General features: G+C 46.3%; 1 protein-coding gene across 1 annotated transcript in view; it reads right to left on the bottom strand.

The window, feature by feature from the left end:
* Nucleotides 1–20,419, bottom strand: part of LOC146789754 (BOS complex subunit NOMO1-like) — a 343,657-nt gene that overhangs the window by 20,916 nt on the left and 302,322 nt on the right. Inside the window, exons 28-30 of the mRNA XM_085632091.1 lie at nt 18,954–19,055; nt 14,615–14,734; nt 12,743–12,835 (exon numbers count right to left, since the gene is read on the bottom strand). Of these exons, the coding sequence (XP_085488217.1) occupies nt 12,743–12,835; nt 14,615–14,734; nt 18,954–19,055 (315 nt within the window). The remainder of the gene's footprint in view (nt 1–12,742; nt 12,836–14,614; nt 14,735–18,953; nt 19,056–20,419) is intronic.

Below are 20,419 nucleotides of genomic sequence, written 5' to 3'. Positions count from 1 at the left end.
AGAGGTTGGCGTATCGTTCCATGTACACAAAAGCAAAGTTAGGATGTTTTCACTTGGGTTGTGTGGCATGTGATGTTTTCTTTCAGAAGCCCTTCCTACTGCTGTGGGCTACTGGAGTAGAAGAGAACTCACAGGATTAAAACTGTGCATAGGGGATTAACAATTTCATTATTTTTATTCCTACCCCCCTATTCATGTAGGTAAAAACAATTTCCTCAGGTATGGTGCAATGCAGCCTCTTAGTGTGTGTCCACACGTCAATACACACGATCAGGCCTTACAGTAAGAGACAAACTATAGAACTGATCTCCATCTTAATTTTACCCTGATATTTTCTATAGGTAGATGGTCTGTGGTGTGAGTGCTAGAGAAGGGAACCATATACCTGAATTTCATGGTGAAATAACTGGTCATTTGGCAAGTTGTAGTTTATTATGCCACCTAGTATACCCGGAACTTCTACTATACATGACACTCTACCCAGGGGTTGAATCAAGATTCAGCCACTGCGTTTCCTGCATAAACACTATGTCAGTTCCATACCTATCCAGCAAGTTCAGCACTATCCCCATTTTATCTTAACCCCCATGCCAGTCACATTATATGAGAACAGTTTAAGTCACTCAGGTTTTTTTTGTTACCTACTGTCCACTGCTTGTCAGTCAAACCATAGCAGAATGCTTTACACAGCAATTTGTAACACTTCTGAGCCATCATTATTCCATCATGTGCTACACAGCAGTAAACAACATAAGTATCACCCTCATACCCTGCACATTCATGCTATGAGTTCTCCCACTACCCACATCCCCAATTCACAATGCACCCATCCCATCGTCCATACAGAAATACAGAATTTATGAGTGACACCTGGAAACTTAAATTTGGGACATTGTAGAGTAGAACACCACAGTTTCTGCCAGCACTTGTAAACGTCCACCAATGGGAGGACTTATGGAGACTAGATGTTTCCTGAAATCAAAAATAGTATCAACCCCTTTATCTAGGTAGAAATAAAACCTCATTGCAGGGGCATATATGCCCCTGCTTCCAGCAGCACAGCTATTTCTCATCATCCGCATTACAATTAATGAAGTTAATGACATTGGTATCAAACTGGAAATGCCACTTCAGACACTTTCCACTATGTACAGGGCCACCACCTTTCTCGTCTCATCAGTTGATTCTCCAGGCCCGGAAAAAAACAGTTCAATCAAGGTGTATGCCCCAAGTAACATAGCTGCAGCTCTCCACAGCTGTGTGCCATCCTTTCAGCTTGTTGCATACTTGGTGAGGTAAAAATGCAAAAACGTCCCTTACGCCAGTATTCTAAGTTGAGCCAGGATCATTTACCAGATATTTCAGGCCTCCTCTTTTGTTGCCATTTCACATTTTCAATGATTCTACCGTTGGTTTTGCACAGCCTCTGTAAAGTCCAGAATTAAGAGGTGCATATATTACCCAGGGGCCATGCAAATCTCACAGCTAGAACAATTTCATCTTTGTCCCAGAAGTAGATGATGTGAGCGATTATCGATCAGAGTTGACCGTTCAATTTCAGTAAGGGCACAGGGAATGAGTAGCCCTGTCCACTGAAAATAGGTTTGTGAGACCCCTTCGAGTGGCACTGATCAGGGAGGTGTGATTCAGAAAACCACTCAACGGATGGCCCTTCAGCTCGTTGAGGCACTCCCATGAGGAGGAATTATTCTTTTCTAGAGCAGTCTGCCGCATCTTCAGACCAAACAACAAAGCAGACGGATTTCTTTAAGCCGGTATATGTCTTCTTGAATGGCCTTAATGCTTGAGTTGTGGTTTGTTACTGAATGTTCCATCGACCCTACTCAATGAAACACCTTTCTAAAATCTGTTCTAGTGAGGTTAATATTCAGGGCCACCATGTCAATTCTTTTGCTCCAGTATTGACCTGGATTCTCTTATTACAGCCAACATTTCTGTGAAATCTTAGATGAAAGCAGGACGCAGTTTACTAATTTCCTTTTGCATATCCTCCCTCACAGCAATTGGCACATTCCTCAATTTACAACAAACAGGCTGTGCAGCTTTCTTCAATTTGATTATGTGTTGGTACCCTTGCAAACAACCTAAATCTTTTTTGAAGAAACTCTTTCTTCAATTCATCCACAAAATCATGTTCAATAGACACTTCCATCATACTACTCCTATCTCGGATTCGTATATGAGGGTCAGAATTGGGATCCAAATAAACTCCCAAATCACCTTGGTGAATCCAACTGATGATACTGTAACCTTTTGTTGAAACATAAATTTTCCCTGAAACCATTCTATCTTTATATTCAATTAACCCCACAAAATAACCATGCAATTTAATGGGTTCACCTCCATACGCAAGAGGTATGATGTCAGGCCTCATCATAACAATTTTGATTTTCAGTTTCCTTAATTAAAAATCATTAGAGACAATGGTGATTTTGGCACCAGAATCAAACAACACACGTGTAGTCTCACCTTCTACAACTATAGAATCAAAAGGACAGGTTTTAACAGTATTACTCGTTTCAACTTGCACAACTATTTGTCCACATACAAAGTCCTCATCATTTGATTGACAGATTTCGTCATCATAAACATCTATTTTAACTTTAGACATAAATTTAGTCTCACACACTGTTGCAAAGTGTCCTTTCTTTTTGCACTTGCTACAAGTTTTACTTAACGCAGGACATTTTTTATCATTAGCAAGGTGACCTGCTTTTCCACATCTGTAACATCTCAGGTCAAACACTTTACTTTTTTGTACCTCTTTATCAGAGTGACTCTTCTCTTGCAAATATTAACTTTTTTCCTTTACTGCTTGTACTTTTAAATCCTTAACACACTCTTTCTTCATTACAGCAACACATTTTAAAGAATGCTAGATTCTTTTTGCTATTGCAAGTACCTCTTCCAGGGTTGGTTCATCTCTTTTTTTTTTTTTTTTTTTTTTGAAACCGTTTATTGCAATCTCAAGAATATACAGGTATGGGCCTACAACCTTCCGGCCGGCCGCTAGAATGACAGGAGCATATGACATACATACAAAAACACTTGGCGTTGCAGAGGAGCAAAATCAGGAGGTATCAGCGTCGTGGGCCACATCACTCTGACCCCACAATACGGTTTCATTTTATACAAACAACACAAAAACCACACCTGCAAGGCAACCTGCAATCGACAGTAACAGCACGTGCTCCCCGAATGGGGGACCCCAGCCATCCACAGGAGTCTAAAGAGGGGAAGGGGAACAGATCGAGGACTGGGGGAATTCCGTGCTCGGGGCTAGGAAAGGAGTCAACTAAGGGGACGGGGCTGGTGAGGCCGCAGGCAGCAGTGGTGGCGCGCAGATACCCCCGCGGTAGGCGTTCCAGGGGCCCCATACTTTCACCCATGCCCCAGGCTTACCCCTCGCCACATACACCACCTTTCCTCAGAACATGCACCAATCCATGTGTTCTTTCCAGGCCGACACCGCCGGGGGCCTCTGGGATCCCCACAGTTGAGCAATGTCACGCTTAGCTATCATATATCCCAGAGTCACCCATCGCGTCTGCGGAACCGAGTAGTCAGTTGGTTCCCACACATTCAGCAGGCATCTCCTCGCTTCAGGCAGCAGCGCGACATGCGTAACCACTCGCAGGACCTCATGCACACCACGCCAGAATCGCTCCACCTTCGGGCATTCCCACAAAATATGCAAAAAAGTCGCCAAAGCACCACACCCACGCTTACACAACCCATCCTCAGCATAGCCCATACGCAGAAGCCTTGGCCCCGTCATGTAAACCCGGTGGAGTATCTTAAGCTGGACGAAGCGAAGGCGAGCCGGTATGGCCACCTCCTTCGGAGAGGCCACCGCGGAAATCCAGTCTTCGTCGTCCAACTCCAGCCCGTCGGCAACCCAAGCCTCGCGGAGGCCAGTCAGCAGGCCCGAGCGGTCATTAATCAATTTTTTGTAAATAAGGGAGATCGTGCTGTCCGGAACGTGGCCATCCAGCACTCTATCCTCCAGGGGGGAAGACTCCGGGATGGAGGCGACGTCTGGGAAGACTGAGCCCAGCGCGTGACGGACCTGCAAGTACCGAAAGTATTCACTGCCCTGCAGCTGAAACTCCGTCTGCAGCGTCTCGAATGTTTTAAATCCCCCTCTCGTCCAGAGGTCCCCCACTTTACTGATGCCGATCGTGTCCCACTTCTCGAAGCCCTTCGAGGTCCACAGGGAGCCCAATCTCTCAGACGCGTACAACGGTGATGCCCGGGTCAAACGGTCCTTCCACCCCATAGCTGCGTTAGCCGCGTGCCATACTCGTATCCTGACACGCGTAGGTCCCGTCAGGCGGGGGCCGGGCGCGCCAGAGTAGAGCGCTCGATTATAGTCGCTACCAGGCAGGAGCATCTTGTCCATTTCAAATGCCGGGTTTAAGGCGGGCCCGTAAAGGCCATGATTAATTGCAGCTAGCTGGGAGGCCCAGTAATACCGTTTAATATCCGGGAGGGCAATCCCCCCGTCGTACCATGGGAGCGTCAACTTCGCCAGGGCAATACGCGGCCTCCCGTCCCAGAACAGGCGGCGCTGTAGACTCTCCACCTCACGGAAGTAGAGCGCCGGGACTAAATCCATAGTATTCTGGAGAGCGTACAGGAAGCGTGGCAACGACATCATCTTAAACAATGCCGCCCGACCGAGCGGCGAAAGCGGCAGGCGCCGCCAGCGCGCGACGTCCTCCTTCAAGCGCTGGAGGGGGGGAAGCAAATTCTGCTCGTAGCGGGCCTCCGGGTCCAGAGTAATGTAAACCCCCAGGTACCGAAACCCCTGTGAGGCAATCTGGATCGGACAGCCCCGCGGGAGGACGGGAGCCTCCCCGGAAAGCACATACACACATGATTTAGCCCAGTTGATGACAAGGCCTGAGTTGCGGCCGAATGAGCGCAAAACATCAACCAGGACAATCAGTGATTTACGTGGGGAGGCTAGGTACAAAAGGATATCGTCAGCGTATAGGGACACGCGGTCCTCATATTCGGGGGTCCAACGGAGACCACGGATGGAAGGGTGCCACCGCAGCCACTCCGCCAGGGGTTCCAAGGCCAGCGCGAACAGGAGCGGCGACAAGGGACAGCCCTGTCGTGTGCCCCGTCCCAGCTCGAATGGGACCGATACTCTTCCATTCACCACCACCTGCGCCAATGGGCCCGAATACAACAATTTGACCCAGCTGATGAACCCCGGGCCAAATCCAAACTTCGCCAGCATGGCCCAGATGTATGGCCACTCGAGCGTGTCAAACGCCATGGTGGCGTCTAAGGACGCCAATATGGCCGGCTCCCGCACAAACGGGACACGCGCGAGCACCCCGTGCAAGCGCCGCAGATTAAGGGCCGTGTTGCGATGGGGAATAAAGCCGGACTGGTCTTGGTGGACCAGGTCGCCCACCACGCCGACCAGCCGGTTGGCTAGCACCTTGGCGAGGATTTTGGGCTCCGCATTCAAGAGCGAGATAGGCCGGTAGGATGTAACCCGGTCTCGAGGTCTCCCTTCCTTGTGGATCACCACGATTGTAGCCAGACGTTGGTCCGGCGGGAGGGAGCCCAGCGAGTGGGCCGCCAGGAACATCGCACGGAGGTGGGGTGCCAGTACATCCGGTCGCAGCTTATACAACTCGATAGGGATGCCGTTCGGGCCCATGGCCTTGCCGGATGCGACCGAGCGTATGGCGAGGGCAATTTCGTCGGAGGTAGGAGCGGCATCTAACGACACCCTGTCCTCCACCGAAAGGGAAGGCAGCGCGATATCCCTAAGCAGGGCATGGGAATCCTCCTCCGAGCAGGGAGAAACCGGGGAATACACCTCGCGAAAATAATCCGCGAAACAAGAGACAATGTCTTCTGGCTCGGTGACACGCACACCATCCATCCTCTCAATCAGCGGGACCACACGACTCGCTCTCTCCTTTTTATCCAACCATGCAAGCAGTTTACCAGCCTTATCACCCACATCATACAGTCGCCCCTGTTGCTCTCTATAGAGGCCCCTGGCCGCCTCCGTGACGAGGGCCCTGTAGGCCGCCTGCTTAAGTTGTAGGACATGTAGTGCAGCATCCGTCACCCCACCCTCTAGATCACCCTCCAATTCAGCGATTTCGGCCTCCACCCGGGTCACCTCCTCCTGCTCGCGCCTCCGGGCATGGGAAATAAAGGAGAGGGCCTCCCCTCTAAGAACTGTTTTGAAGGCTTCCCACAGGGAGATAGCCGAAGGGACGGACCCCACATTCTCATCGAAATACCGCTGCAAGGATTTAATCAAATCAGCGCGAATGGTGGGGTCGCGCAGGTACCAGGCATTGATTGGAGCTACTCTGCCCTCCCCCCTCGGGAAGACATCAACGTGCAACAGGAGCGGGGAGTGATCTGAAATACCCCGCGCCAAATGGCGCACCTCTCCTACCCTCCCAACATAGGCCGCAGGGACAAGGACATAATCAAGCCGTGAGAGGCTACCATGGGCACCCGAGTGGAAAGTGTACTGCAGCTGCGTGGGATGTTTTAAGCGCCAGCAGTCCACCAATCCCAGTGTATCTAAGAAGCCGGACAGCCACGCCTGCGCCCGGGGGAGGTCCCTAGGGGGGTGACGATCCACGGTCCCAGAAACCACCGCATTGAAGTCCCCCCCAACCACCAGAAGCCCCCCCGGAAGGTCAAGGAGGAGGCGCCCTAGGTCTGCAAAAGTCGTAGACTGTAACCCCGGTGGGACGTACACTGATACAAGGACAACTACTTTACCCTCCATTCTCCCCACTAAGACAGTGTAGCGTCCCCTCTCATCATGGCGCACCTCGTCTATTTCCAACGGGAGCGAGTTCTTCACCATGATGCCCACCCCCCGTGAGCCCGACGTGAAGCCCGAGTGGGCCACCAAACGATAGCCACGCCGATTCATGGCACAAAAGGAATTACCAATAAGGTGTGTCTCCTGCAGAAAGACCACATCTGGCGAAAGTCGTTTCAAATACTGCAGGACCACACCTCGCTTAATCCTATCCCCCAGTCCGTTAACGTTCCAGGACAATAAAGTCAGGTCCCTACCCCCCCATCACATACAGAAGCCATCATTCGTCCCCCCGAGAGCACCTTAAAAACACAAATACAATAAAGGGTTTGCCTTGCGGTAAAAACAAACAACACCCCACCCCAACCCACCCATCCCAACAGAACTCCCCCCTCCCTGCACCCCTGCATGAGCCCAAACAGCCCCCCCAAAGTGCAGTGTGCCTGTCGCCCCATGAATGATTAAACTAACTAGTCCCCCAGAGGAGGAGGGAGAGCCCCCAAGAGACCCCGTACCACCTCCACAGGAGGGAGACTTAACGAACAGTCAAAAATGACGACAATGTTGTCCAGAGCGAGGCCTACTATTAGTCCCTCAGTCCTGATCCGGCGAGCCCTCCCCTCCAACCGCGCCCCCCCCACCCCCCCGGCCCCGATCCCCGGGCAAGGAGTCCAACCAGTCCCCGGCTGCCTCGGGACGATCAAAAAAGTGCGTGCGGCCATCCACCTCCACCCGCAACTTAGCTGGAAAAAGCATTGCATACTTGAGGTTCAGGTCCCGTAGACGACGTTTGACTCCGAGAAAGCTCAGTCTCTGCTTCTGGACCGCTGGGGTGAAATCAGGATAGAAGTTCACATCCATATTGTCAAGTCTGACCGGTCCTTGTTGCCTAGAAGTCTGAAGGATAGCGTCTCTGTCCCGAAAGTTGAAAATCCGGGCAATGAGAGGCCTCGGAGGGGCTCCGGCCTTAGGTCTTCCTCCGGGAACCCTGTGGGCACGTTCCACCGCAAAGAATTTACTCAGCCCCCGGGGCTGGAGATGGGTGAGAATCCGGTCCTCCACAAACAGGTCCGCCGCCGCCTCCTCACGTCCCTCCGGCACCCCGACAATGCGGACATTGTTCCTCCGGGCCCGACCCTCGGAATCCTCCAGTCGACGATCCATCAGGGCGCTCGCCTGGCCGAGCCGGCGCACCTCCTTTTGGAGGGCCGCCACGTCCGCCGTAAGGCCCGAAGTGGTGTGGGCCAAAGAATCGACCCGGTCATTGGTCTTGGATAAATCGGCCCTCACCAGGCCAACATCCACGTGGACCGAGTCAATCTTTTGCGCCAGTGTGTCAAAGCGCTGGTCCACCGAGGCCTTCATCTCGGCGATAGCGCCCATAACATCTCGCAGGGTCAGATCCGCGGGCAGCGCAGGAGCATCAGTCGGGCCCTCAGGGGACCTATGCGGCACCTCGGGAGATCCCTTCTGGAGGGTGTAGCGGTCCATGCTGTTGGACTGATGGGCCGCGCCACGGCGGGTCGATTTCACCTTTGCCCGGTCGCCATCTTGCTTTGTGGACATGGTTTTAGTCCCCAAATCGTGCCAATCACCTCAGAAAAGGCCGACAAACCAGTTCACGGGCTCCGGGGGGGGGGCCACCACAGGTCCGCAGGACGGATCACAGCCGGCGAGCCAGCAGGGCACCCCAACGAGGCCACACCACCGCACACCGCCCCGCAACCCAACCTCGCCCGAGCAGCAAGGAGGGTGCAAAAGCGAAAGTGAAAGTGCGGGGTACGCGAGTCGCCCAGCCCTGCCCGCCGCTGTTGATCACTTTGTCTCCGGATCGCCCCGCAACTCCAATCCGGGGGGCCGGCGTGGAGAAGGCCGCAAACCTCAATCGGTGCTCCCGCCGGTGCCCGAGGTCCAATTTGGAAACGGAAAACGGGTGACACCTCAGCTCGGGCTCACCAACACAGTCCCCTCATCTAGGACAGGATATTTTCAGGATTTATGTAGGAGGTCACGGAGGTCCTCGGGAGCCTCGCACCTACGCGGCCATCTTGGTTGCGCGCTAGGCTCCTCCTCTGGTTCATCTCTTAACCACAATTCCTCACTTACCTTTTCCATATTACACCCAAACATAAACTGATCACGAATGCGTTCCTCAAGCAAATTATCCAATTTGCACGAAGAAGCAAGTTGCCTAAGATCAGTAACATAACCTACCACAGATTCATCTCAGAGTTCTCTTCACAAAATGATATCTTTCTAGGATTGTGCTCAATTTAGGCAAATAATGTTTATCCAGTTTCTTAATGCATATCTCAAACTCATTTAAGTCTTCTGCTTCTAAAGCTGGTAAATCTGGAAGATGATCGAATACATCTTGACCGTCCGATCCTAAACAATGGAGAAGTAGTGATGTCTTCCTCTCAGCACTTAATGCAGCACCACAAACCTTGGCATATCTTTCAAAAACATTTTTCCATTTTTGCCATTTGATTTGTGGATCCCCTGGAGTTCACAAGAAGGGTGGGACAGTGACGTTTTGCATATTCACACCCTACCAATATTTTGCAACAAGAAATTGTAGCAATAAAATAATGGTGATATATGTTCAAGATGATAATAATAAATTATTTAAACACTCTGTTTATCACCACCAATCAATATTTTGTGCAAAAAATAAATAAATAAAGATTAAAGTGTTGACAAACTAAAAAGTAATAACAAGATAACTGCAATAGTGGGTGTATCACTGAAATGACACTTTCTTTGGACTAAAATACTAATGTACGTATCACTGAATTTATGTAAACACTAAAATGTATGACAAAGTGAGCGCGTCACTGAAGTTTGGCAGTGTGCGTATCACTGAGATGACACGCAGAGAATTTTATGCAAAGTGAGCGTATCCCTGAATACTTAAAGTTGATTGTATCACTAAATCAAACTCATCCATCAAAGATCCAAGCTTGAATACCCCTATGCTTTCCTATCCATTTTATCACAAAAGTGAGCTTATCACTGAAAATGACACGTCTAACTTGTGAAGTAATAGTGAGCGTATCACTGCAAACCTTTAGAAAGCCAGGATTCCGATCTTTTTAAATATTTTAAAGGCACACGCTGAATGGTGAATGTAAGCCAATGGGGTACAAGGATTCACAACCTAATGACGTGCCGTTTAACAGATAGAAACAGCGTCATGGTGTAAACGTTACCAGGAAGCAGTAGCAATCATCCGAATTTAAAATGATGCACGATCCTCACAAGAAAAGAAACAAAGGTGTGGTGAGGCATGAAGAAAGCAGCTTGGTACTCACACAGCAGAGCACGCACAGCGGAGATGCGACAGCAGACAGTGGTGAGGCACGGAGAGAGCAGCTTGGTGCGCACACAGAAGAGCACACACAGCGGAGATCACACAGCAGACACGGTGAGTAGACAAGAAAGATATACAACGTTCATGCAGTGCTTGTCAAGTGTATGATAAAAATAATGTTCACATAGCCTCAAACACTGCATTTAATACTCTGATGATGCTCCGCAAACCAAACAATTATATAGCTGGATGTAAGGAACGCGCTTCAGTTTTGAAAAACAACTGCGCACCAAATTAGAACGCGCTGTTCAAACGTCTAATGCAAAAACAACAGTTGATGGACAGAATGCAGAACAATGTCATACATTCACCCCAGTACAGAGATCTGGGCCTAAATCCATCGTTTTTTTGCTCACCATGCCGTTCCAGTTTGAACCCAGCCATATGCAAATCAGTCTTGACCCTGTGTCTCATGGGAACAGTCCAGCCCGAACTGCCAAGCCAGATCTCCCTGGACTGGAAACAAGCATCCTAGGACCGGTTTCGGGGTTTCACCTCTCTTCAGCCAGGATAGCTTGATTCCAGTGGCATGGAGAGCACGTCTAAGCGCAACACGGGTGCTCCCACGACAATTTTTCCATGAAAATAAACTGTAAAATGTTTTTTTTTATTTCGAACAGTCTTAAGCCAAACACATTTAAAGTTCGTCGATGTCAGGAGTCCTAAAGTCAATGAATTTTCTGATGCTCACAGCGCTAACATAAATAAGTATACACAAACGTTTACCTTTCATTTAAACACACTATTTTTACTTATGCCAAGCGCCTTAATGTATAATTTGGTTGTTTCTCACCAAATGTTGCTTGAAGAAAGTTCTATATCTCCATGTATTGAGATCTCTTTTGAAGGAAGAATTTCACATGCGCCTGCCGACTACGCCAGTGTGAAATCTTAGATGAAAGCAGGACGCAGTAAGTTGTTGTAAACACAAAGTTTATTCCTCAAGATAGAGATCCCATCCAACATCAACTGCAGCTGCCATCAACTGACAGGAACTTCCCAAGCCAGTCAACAGGACTATGACATGTGGAAGTTCTAATGGCATGAACAAAATTCCAGAGCAGCAGAAGCACCATAGAAATATGAACACTATTAAATAGAAACAAGTCCTCTAATAAATAATACAGAATACCACAATTTCCTTTAAGGATGGGTCAGGGTCTCTGCCCTAGATTAAACTTCGGTTCTCTGGCAGGAGGTGGAGCTGGGTGATCCCATCACGGCTCCTTTAGAAAAGCATAGTTAGGGCTGAGCGTGTCACTTTATCAACCCATATTGGTATAATCTCCAACACGTCTCCAACGGACACACTCTTCACTCCACAGTGTGCTCATGCCACAGCCCTCGACTGTTCCAGATGGTCCTAGGGGTACCGGGAGAGGTCTGCAACATTAACAGGGGGCACAGAGCAAATGTCACCTGTAGAGGCCTTCTGAGGAAGCCTTGAGGCCTATCAGTCACCCTTATGTGGTATAACCAGTCAGGGCACCTCACCGCCTCTCTCTCTCTCTGGCTCCTTCCGATACCCTTCAGGGTGCCTTAAATGCTTTCATAGTACCTCAGCAGCCCTCAGCGCAGTCTGATCCCTCCTCCCCAAAAGCGCAGGCCTCTGCAATCCTAGCTCGAGCGCCTCTAAACACCCAGCATAAAAAAATGGTAGATTTGTGGGAAGCACCACACCCCGTGCAAATCAGCTACAACACCTCTTGCCTAATCAAATTCCAGCGAGTCATCTCCTCCGGAGCCTGTTCCACTATGGCCAGTACCCATCACCTCCCAGTAAGGAGGTGCCAGTTCCGGCTTTTTTCCAGGCCCTGGCTTGTCCGCTTCTCAAAATTTGATAGCTCTGGGTCATCTTCTTCCCAGAGATGGTGGTAAATCCTGTGCAAGGAGAATGATGGAGGTGCCGGACAACACTCCCTCTTTCACATCACTGACTGCGGTCTGAGCAGTTTCACCACTGCACGGCTAGTCCACCTCCACTTTCCGCTTTCTCTATAAGGAGATTAAACATAGCATCTATTGGCCCATTCCATGATCCCTAACTCAAATGCCAATATTATTGCGGCAAGCCATGCCCCCTAAATGCATTATTAAGAAATGAAAAGGTTGTATATCTAGTTGGTATAGGAGTGATTTTGGCGAAAAAATACACACCAATAGTAGAGGTGAAAGCCAACCAGAAAACAGAGTTAAAAGGAGAAAGAACAATGTGCTGCTACTTGTGCGGGAGTTAACTGGTTACTATGCTGTGAGTTAAAAGAGTGGTTCTCTAGTTGGGAGTTTTATGTCTTCAAATGCTAACAAATATCACAAAATCGAGACAAATGAAGGGGGACTGATATACGGATATCCATGCATCACACCTATGTGCAATAAAAGGTGCCAAAATCTTTAGGTATAGTACTAATCGTGTAACATTCTTTGAAATAAACAAATAATAAAAAAGGGCATTGCATTAAAGGCAGTAGAAAATCAATACATTAAGAGCAATGTTCAAAATGTTATCACTGTAGTATTTCTACCTTTTCATGGTTGTAGCCTGCCAGCATCAAGAGCAGGATCAGAGGCAGTGCCATGTAAGAACCTTGGGCAATATCCTGTTCAGGTAACTTTCTCTGCAAAAGAAATATTACAGCAAGCTGATAAGGATGCAAAGTTCTTAGCTTAGGATCACATCTCAATTTCAGAATAATCTGGGTGACTCCACTACTTTTTCATCAACCTCGAGGCATTATTTTCATGAGGTCGGAGTCTAATCACAACAAATGTTCTTCTTTCTTTTAAAGTAATGTAACTTTTTAAAACTATTGTAAGGGGTGGGGGGGGTTATAATCTCCTCTTCCTTTAGCTTAAACATTTACATTTACAATTCTTACTATTTCTGACTTAAGATTTTATCCTTTTCTTAACCCTAACCATTAATACTCATCGTGCTTTTCCCGACGTTTCTACGTCCATTGTTTTTTCTTCCCTGATTCAATTACACCGAGATTTTTATACCCCGGGTCAGAAAACCAAGTCAAACACGTGCACAATAATCTCCCTTAACTTGAGTGACAATCATAAATGCGGTCATATATTCCACGTTTTTCATCTGGGTACATTGACTTTTTACAAAGTAAATACTGTAAATGCCTCCCTTGTCCTTGATGAATGTCCAAACATGTTCAAGTACCAACAAACACAAACATATTCACGTATGAACATAAACATTTCTGAGTTGTGAAATGAAAGTGGTGCATTCTTCTGAAATATGATAACCAAATATCTCCTTTGTGAGTGCCCGCAGTGGTACCACTCTAAAAATTTGCTTCAAACTAAAGGTTTCATTCTCTGCTTTCATGTACGTGTTACTCTCTTTGATAGACTTGTTAGAGCCAGAGATGCAGACTTAGATACGCCCACTTTCCTTACTCTAGTAAGAATTAGGGGTGGTGGTCCGTCTTCTATCTTTCTAAGTTGGGGTCAGATCTTTCTGTGATTGCCTAAACACTGCCTGGAGTCCAGAGAAAGTTTACTACAGGGTAGAGCTCTTAAAAACACTACCAATCCTCTAATCTCTGGAACATGGAATGGTTTTTGTCTGTCTAAAGAACTCCCTCTGTCAAGGAAGTTGATGCATCTTAACTGCAAAATAACGCTGCTATTCTTGTCTTTTAGAACAAAATGGGTTTTTATTTTCCTTCTGCCATTTCTCTTCTAATGTGTGCACAGTTGATCACTGGCAAATGCACATGAAGCATACTGCATTTGATTCCATATATGGCTTGCTTGACTACTTTTTTCCCTTAAGAGTGCTTGGCACCAACTACAACGTATTCAATCAATATAAATCTTTATTCTGTAAATAAAATCACCATAAAAGAATACAGACCAAAGACAGTAATATCAAATTCATGGAAATAAAAACAAACTATTATTACTCATAAAACTTATTGTGATCTGGGCCTGATGTCATATACCACCATGGTACAGGTCCACTGGACAGAAAAAAAGTGAACAACCACTTGAGATAGTAGGAGGTTGCCACTAAGGCGAACAAGGAGAAGGATTTAGGGGGCAGCTTCAATAAAAACATTTAATTGTTCTTACCTGCACATAAATAATGCATTGTAGGGATTTCTATAACATCTGCGGTTTTCACTATTAACTCAGACTATGAGCTCCATTCAGTCCCATCAGTTCCTTACAAAGGAGCCTGTGAGTTTCAACGTCTTTTTAACACTGATTGTAGCAACTTACAGGGCATCTTAAGAGATCAACTCAATGGTTTTCAATCCCTCATTGACTGAACCCTAGTCAGCCTTGGGGTTTGGAGCCTGAAAATACTGTCATCAGAATTTGTTTCTATTGCAACATACAAAGGCATGCTAAGAGAGTAAACCTGGTCTTACCGTGGGATTGAATTTTAAAGTGATGTGCTTGTGGTATCCATCAGCACTGAAGGAAACCTGAGGAGAGGTGTACTCATACTGAAATTTTGACAAAGTAGAGTCCAGAACCACAACATAATTCTGTAGGGAAAGAATAAAACCAGTTTAATTTTGGGCTACAAGACAGAATGTGAGATGGGAACAGCATTAAAGAGGAATCCAAGGATTATAATTTATTTTCATCTTTGCGTCAGACATCCAACGCCTCAAACACTGACTGCATATCATCCAGACGTCGATGTTCAGCTCCTATCTGAAGCTCATACCCAGACAGAATTCTGCTATTTACCAAGAACAACAAACAGGAAACAGTCCAAACCTAGCTCAATGACAAACATTGACGGATTTAAAGCCCACCTTTCATTGTATGCCAAGTCACTTGGATTCACCCTGGACACCAACCTCACCCTTAAGGAACACACTGTCAAAAAACAAAGATGGCCTGGAACCAGCTCTTTCCATACTAAAGAAAATGAAACCATGCCATCCAGAAAGTGACTTCATAACTGCAGTTCAAGCCCTCATATGCATGCTGGCAATATCCTACTCAATGGCCTCCCAGACTCCACGCTGGCACCCCTTAAGAGCCTCCTACACACCATAGCATGTTTCATACAGGGTCTGAAGAAATATGATCACATCGCCCCATCCTGATCAAACTCCATTGGCTCTCCTTGACAGCCAACAGCATCTTTAAAATCACCTTCATTGCTCTGCTCACCATCAACTCCAGAGCCTACATTCTCCCCGGTAACCTCAACATTCACATGGAAGGCCGAAAAGACCCCGGCTCCACAGCACTCCTCGAAAGCTAGGCAGCATCGGAATCACCCTGCTCATCTTAAAACCAACAACACACTGGGCCCCATCTTCACCACAAGTGACAGTATCAAATACAACTCCACCACACTGCTCACATCGACCAACCACTCCATCATCCACTTCCGAATCAACACACTTCAAGTCAACACCCCTACCTTACAGAAGCATATTGGCTCAGCTTCCCCAGCACGGATCAACCTAGACCCACAGACAACCTTGACAAGGAAGGACATCAGCAGCTAGATCATGAACTGCGCTGACTCCCTTGCACCCATCAAGCAAGGAAAATCAAACAAGCAGGCCAGCTGGTACAAAGAAAACCTCAGAAACTACAAACAACACTGAAAACAGCTAGAAAGGAAATGGAGAGCCAGTCACGACACTACTGACAGACGGTATCACAAGCAAATAATACACACCAACAAAAAAAGCACTAGTGGACCACATCGGAGGAAGCTGCAACAGCTGCAAAGAGATCTTCTTGATTATTAAGGATTTCACCTCGCCCTCAGCCACAGCCAACATCACTGCCTCCCAATAACTCTGCGAAAACCTATACCACTTCTTCCACACCAAAATCACAAACATCAACAACAACTTTGTGCACCAATCCAACCCCAGAGAATTCACTGCTAACCTACCCACGGTCAACGAAGAAGGCCATCTGACCAAATGGACCGTCACCAGAAACGACACAGTAGCAGTCAAGCAGACCATCCACTCAGGGGCCCCCACCAGACCCATGGCCCCACCAAATCTACAACCTGGGAACATCAGCAATAAGCACCTCCCTGACACACATCATCTACACTTCCATCACATCTGCCATTTTCCCGGATGAATGGAATCTTGCAGAAGTCAACACTCTCCTCAAGAAGCTCACAGCCAACCCAAATCAACTGAACAATTTCCGAACCATCTCCCTGCTCCCCTATCCAGCCAAAGTGATTGAGAAGGCCATCAACCAGCAACTCACAACCCACTTCGAACTTGGCCATCTTATAGGCAACACTCAAACAGGACTCAGAAAGAACCATAGCACCAAAACAGCACTTGTTGTGGCGACTGATGACATTCCAATCATCCTGGACCGAGGAGAAACAGTGGCTCTCATCCTACTTGATATCTCCGTGGCCTTCGACACAGTCTCCCATAAAACCTTCATTAGAATACTCCACGAGATTGGCATACAAGGAGCCGTTTTAAAATGGATCTCTTCCTTCCTCACCGAAAGAACCCAAAGGGTCAGGCTGCCATCCTTCACATCAGAAACAAAGAAAGGATATGTAGAGTCCAACAGGGATGGTCCATCAGCAACACCCTTTTCAACATATACATGACGCTGCTCGCCAACATCATCCAATCAGAAGACATCACTATTATCTACTACGTTGATGACATCCATCTCATCCTCTCCTTGACAGGCAAGATAATCACCACTAGAACCAACTTCACCAACTGCATGACCATGGTAGCAGAGTGGATGCAAACCATCTGCCTGGCAACAAGACCTCCCCATGGGAAACCACCAGGTGGCCGTCAGAGATAGGACCAACACCCACAGACCGTGCAAGAAATCTAGGGATCATCCTAGATGACAAGCTTAACATGACAACGCAGTGTGCACCTCCTGCTTCCACAACCTAAGCATGTGGAAAATATCTTCATATGGTTGCATAAGAACAACTGACAGACCATGACACAAGCACTCAATTGGACTACAGCAACACTCTCTTTGTCGGAATCTCCAAACAACTACTTTACAGACTTCAGACCATCCAGAACACCGCTGCAAGAGTCATACTCAACCTTCCCAGCCGCACCTTCATCACTCGAAACCTCAGGTAGCTTCACGGGCTCCCCATTCACAAGCTCAGCCAATTCAAACTTTTCATGTACACATACAAAGCCTTACACAACACAGAACCAGAATACTTGAACAGCCTCACACACTTTCACCAACTCACCAGTCATCTACGCTCTGCCTCATTTTCACTCTCACACATTCCACGCGTCCGCAAAAGCAAAACTGGAGGTAGCTCATTCTCCTACATCGCGTCCAAGACATAGAATGACCTCCCTCAACACATCAGAGCTCCCGCCTTACTTCTCGAGTTCCTCAAGAAGCTGAAAACCAGGTTCTTTGTATAAGCACATTGTCGACACACACCTGACCAAACGCCTGGATACTCTCTTGAGTGATTAGTGCCCTATACAAATCGACATAACATAGCTAGCATCAATTACAAAGCCATCTCAACCAGAATCCCTACATGCTCATCATCGCCGGTGGTTCTCTGCAAACCTGCAGCCAGGACACATCAGACTGCAGATTAAGAAGAATAAAAAAAGGAAAAAAACACAATGCAACAGGCCATTTCCTTCTATGCACCCAGGTTTAGGAACAAAATTCTCGTATCCATTTGGACTGTCCCAAAGCTGCTCCAAGTTACGGAAACAGTTGAAGACACACCTCTTTAGAGAACACTGCATCACAGAGCCTTGACAGACCACAAACTAGCTAGCTCACTTCTTTATGCTGGACTTTGACCATGTACATCACTCTGCTGCCTTTTTGCCAAGATCTCACTATAGAAATATCACATACATGTTGCATTAACATGTGTTATTCCTCTGCCTCACGCATCCCTGAAACAATGACTAACTTCTCACATGTCAAACAGGCAATACAGTTCCTCTCACTTCAAAAGTAACTTCCAGCCAATAGTAACTCTATAGACCAGGTTTGGCAAGAGTTGTCAAAACTGGGCCTCCAACCAAACTGAACATAGTGCAGTGGGGAATAATGCCAGATCCCATATTCCTTTTTCATCGAGTACAATCCACAAAATTTTGCAAAATCAATTTCCAAGGTGACTCTTGTGTAGTTTGCAGGTGCCACTAGAATCGCCTTTCACCACTCCGTGATTGCTGGACAATATGAAGAGGTTACCCTTCTAGTAATTTAACTGAACATTGATTAGAATGTCAAAATAGATTACACAGTATTAACCTCTTATTGGTTTCAGCCACAGGTTTAAAATAAATACCTTCCTCTCAACACCCAAAACAGCTGCAACCCTCTCCTCCTATTGGATGAAAGCTAACATAATGTACACTTTTTCCTGCTACATCCCCAAAACATTAATATCACTATATTCCAAGATTTAACTTTATTCTCATTTTATTCTCTCTTTTTTACAACGCTTCATCACATTCCGACTCCCTGACTTAGTTATGCACTAATCCAAAAATGACATTAGGAATTCAGTTATTACTTTCCAGTTTTCAATCCCACTTCCCCTTACATACAGCTTTTAAGAAAAGCAACTCCTTGTACCTCACACACATTCTCAAGGTCCGCCTTACTGGATCAAGGGATCACAGACAACGTTTAAACCCTTACAAGCAATGAATTTAACCCAATACTGCAGTTCAACGCTGTTGTGGAAAAAGCATCATTCCAAAGACCACATACCTCTCCATCTCTGAGAAGTGGTGGGAAATGGAAAAAAAGGGACTGTCCCAAAGAAACCGTTTGGATTGGATTGTCCAGATTTTCACTTTTGTAGAGCTTCACCTAAGTAGGAAAAACAAACATAAATGATGACATTTAAAATGACCTGGGTATCGCAATTCAATGCTAGAGAAGGTGGTTTGATTTTGAAACAAGCTCTATGTGTAACCAAATGTATGTATGGAAAATCATCCTGCAATTGTCCAAGATCTTACCACACCTACAATACTCTAGGATTGTGAGATTTTCACTTGCATGGATTTGAAGTTAGTATAGGAAAACATGAGTTTGGACATTTCTGGCACAAAAGACCATTTGCCTGCCCGAAGGGCAATAGTTGGAATTAGTTGTGGAGTAGCTCTCAAACACCCAAAATATTCAATGCCAGAACTATTACCATAAGGAATGGTGTCCACGCATCGATGACGAGTGAGTTAACATGGATTTCTGTCTTTCTGCTCAGACCAATTCTCCATTTCAAAGCCACGACGAAGTATTGGGTAATTCTTGTGATAAGCATTGCCTGCTTAGCAAGATGAATGAGTCAAAGCCTACCCATGAAGGATAATGTGGCAATAAAATCTCTGGTAGTTTTAAAACACAAATATAGCACAATTGATCAAATGTCCAGTCATTGTTTCATCTTCACAAGAGAATAGGTTTTTTTTCTACAAAAAAATAAAGTAGTACAGCGAACTATATGAAGGTGCACAAGCAATGCAAACAAAGATTTTTCCTTCTCTCTAGTTCATCGGGTTAGTTTGACGCTGATCACCATCATCCCAGAACAATTGAACCACATCCTTTTTCCTTTCAGTCCAGAATATAAAGCAGGTTAAAGAATCAGTATGAATCTAAAAAGGAGTCCAAGTTACTGGTAGGAAACAGTGGCCCAGTGGAAAACTCTCTATAACCTTAAAATGTTGATTTTAACAAGCTGTTTACCATATATGGGCCCTTAAATTTGGAAGGGGGGGTAGGGGGCAATGTAGGTGTGAAGGTCATTCCAACCCCAGTAGACCCCCTGTAATTAGACTCCCTCAGAAGTATGTCTAGTGCTGCTGTCACCAACTATTGGATCTCCATTGTCCCCACTGGACAATAAAACTTTAAAACACAATACCATTCTTAAATACCACATTTTATTCCACATAAAACATCATTTACTTAAAAAATAAACAACATAAAAAATACACTATGATCCTTGACGGAAAGCAAACTACCAGTAAGAAAAGTGAGTTTATTACTGTATAATTAAGAACAATTCATCGCAATACTTAAAAGTATTCCTCAAATCTTAGTAATTGATAACAAAATCACAATTAATGTTACATTTTGCAAGACCATAAATAAAACCAGCCTATTAAACTACTAAAAATGTTAATAGAATTCCCACAAAACAATAGCAAATATTTACTCTCAAGGAT

Source organism: Triturus cristatus, chromosome 10 (assembly GCF_964204655.1).
Source record: "Triturus cristatus chromosome 10, aTriCri1.1, whole genome shotgun sequence".
Taxonomy (NCBI): domain Eukaryota; kingdom Metazoa; phylum Chordata; class Amphibia; order Caudata; family Salamandridae; genus Triturus; species Triturus cristatus.
The sequence above is the reverse complement of the archived record's forward strand: the minus strand, read 5'-3'. Positions and strand labels throughout refer to the sequence as shown.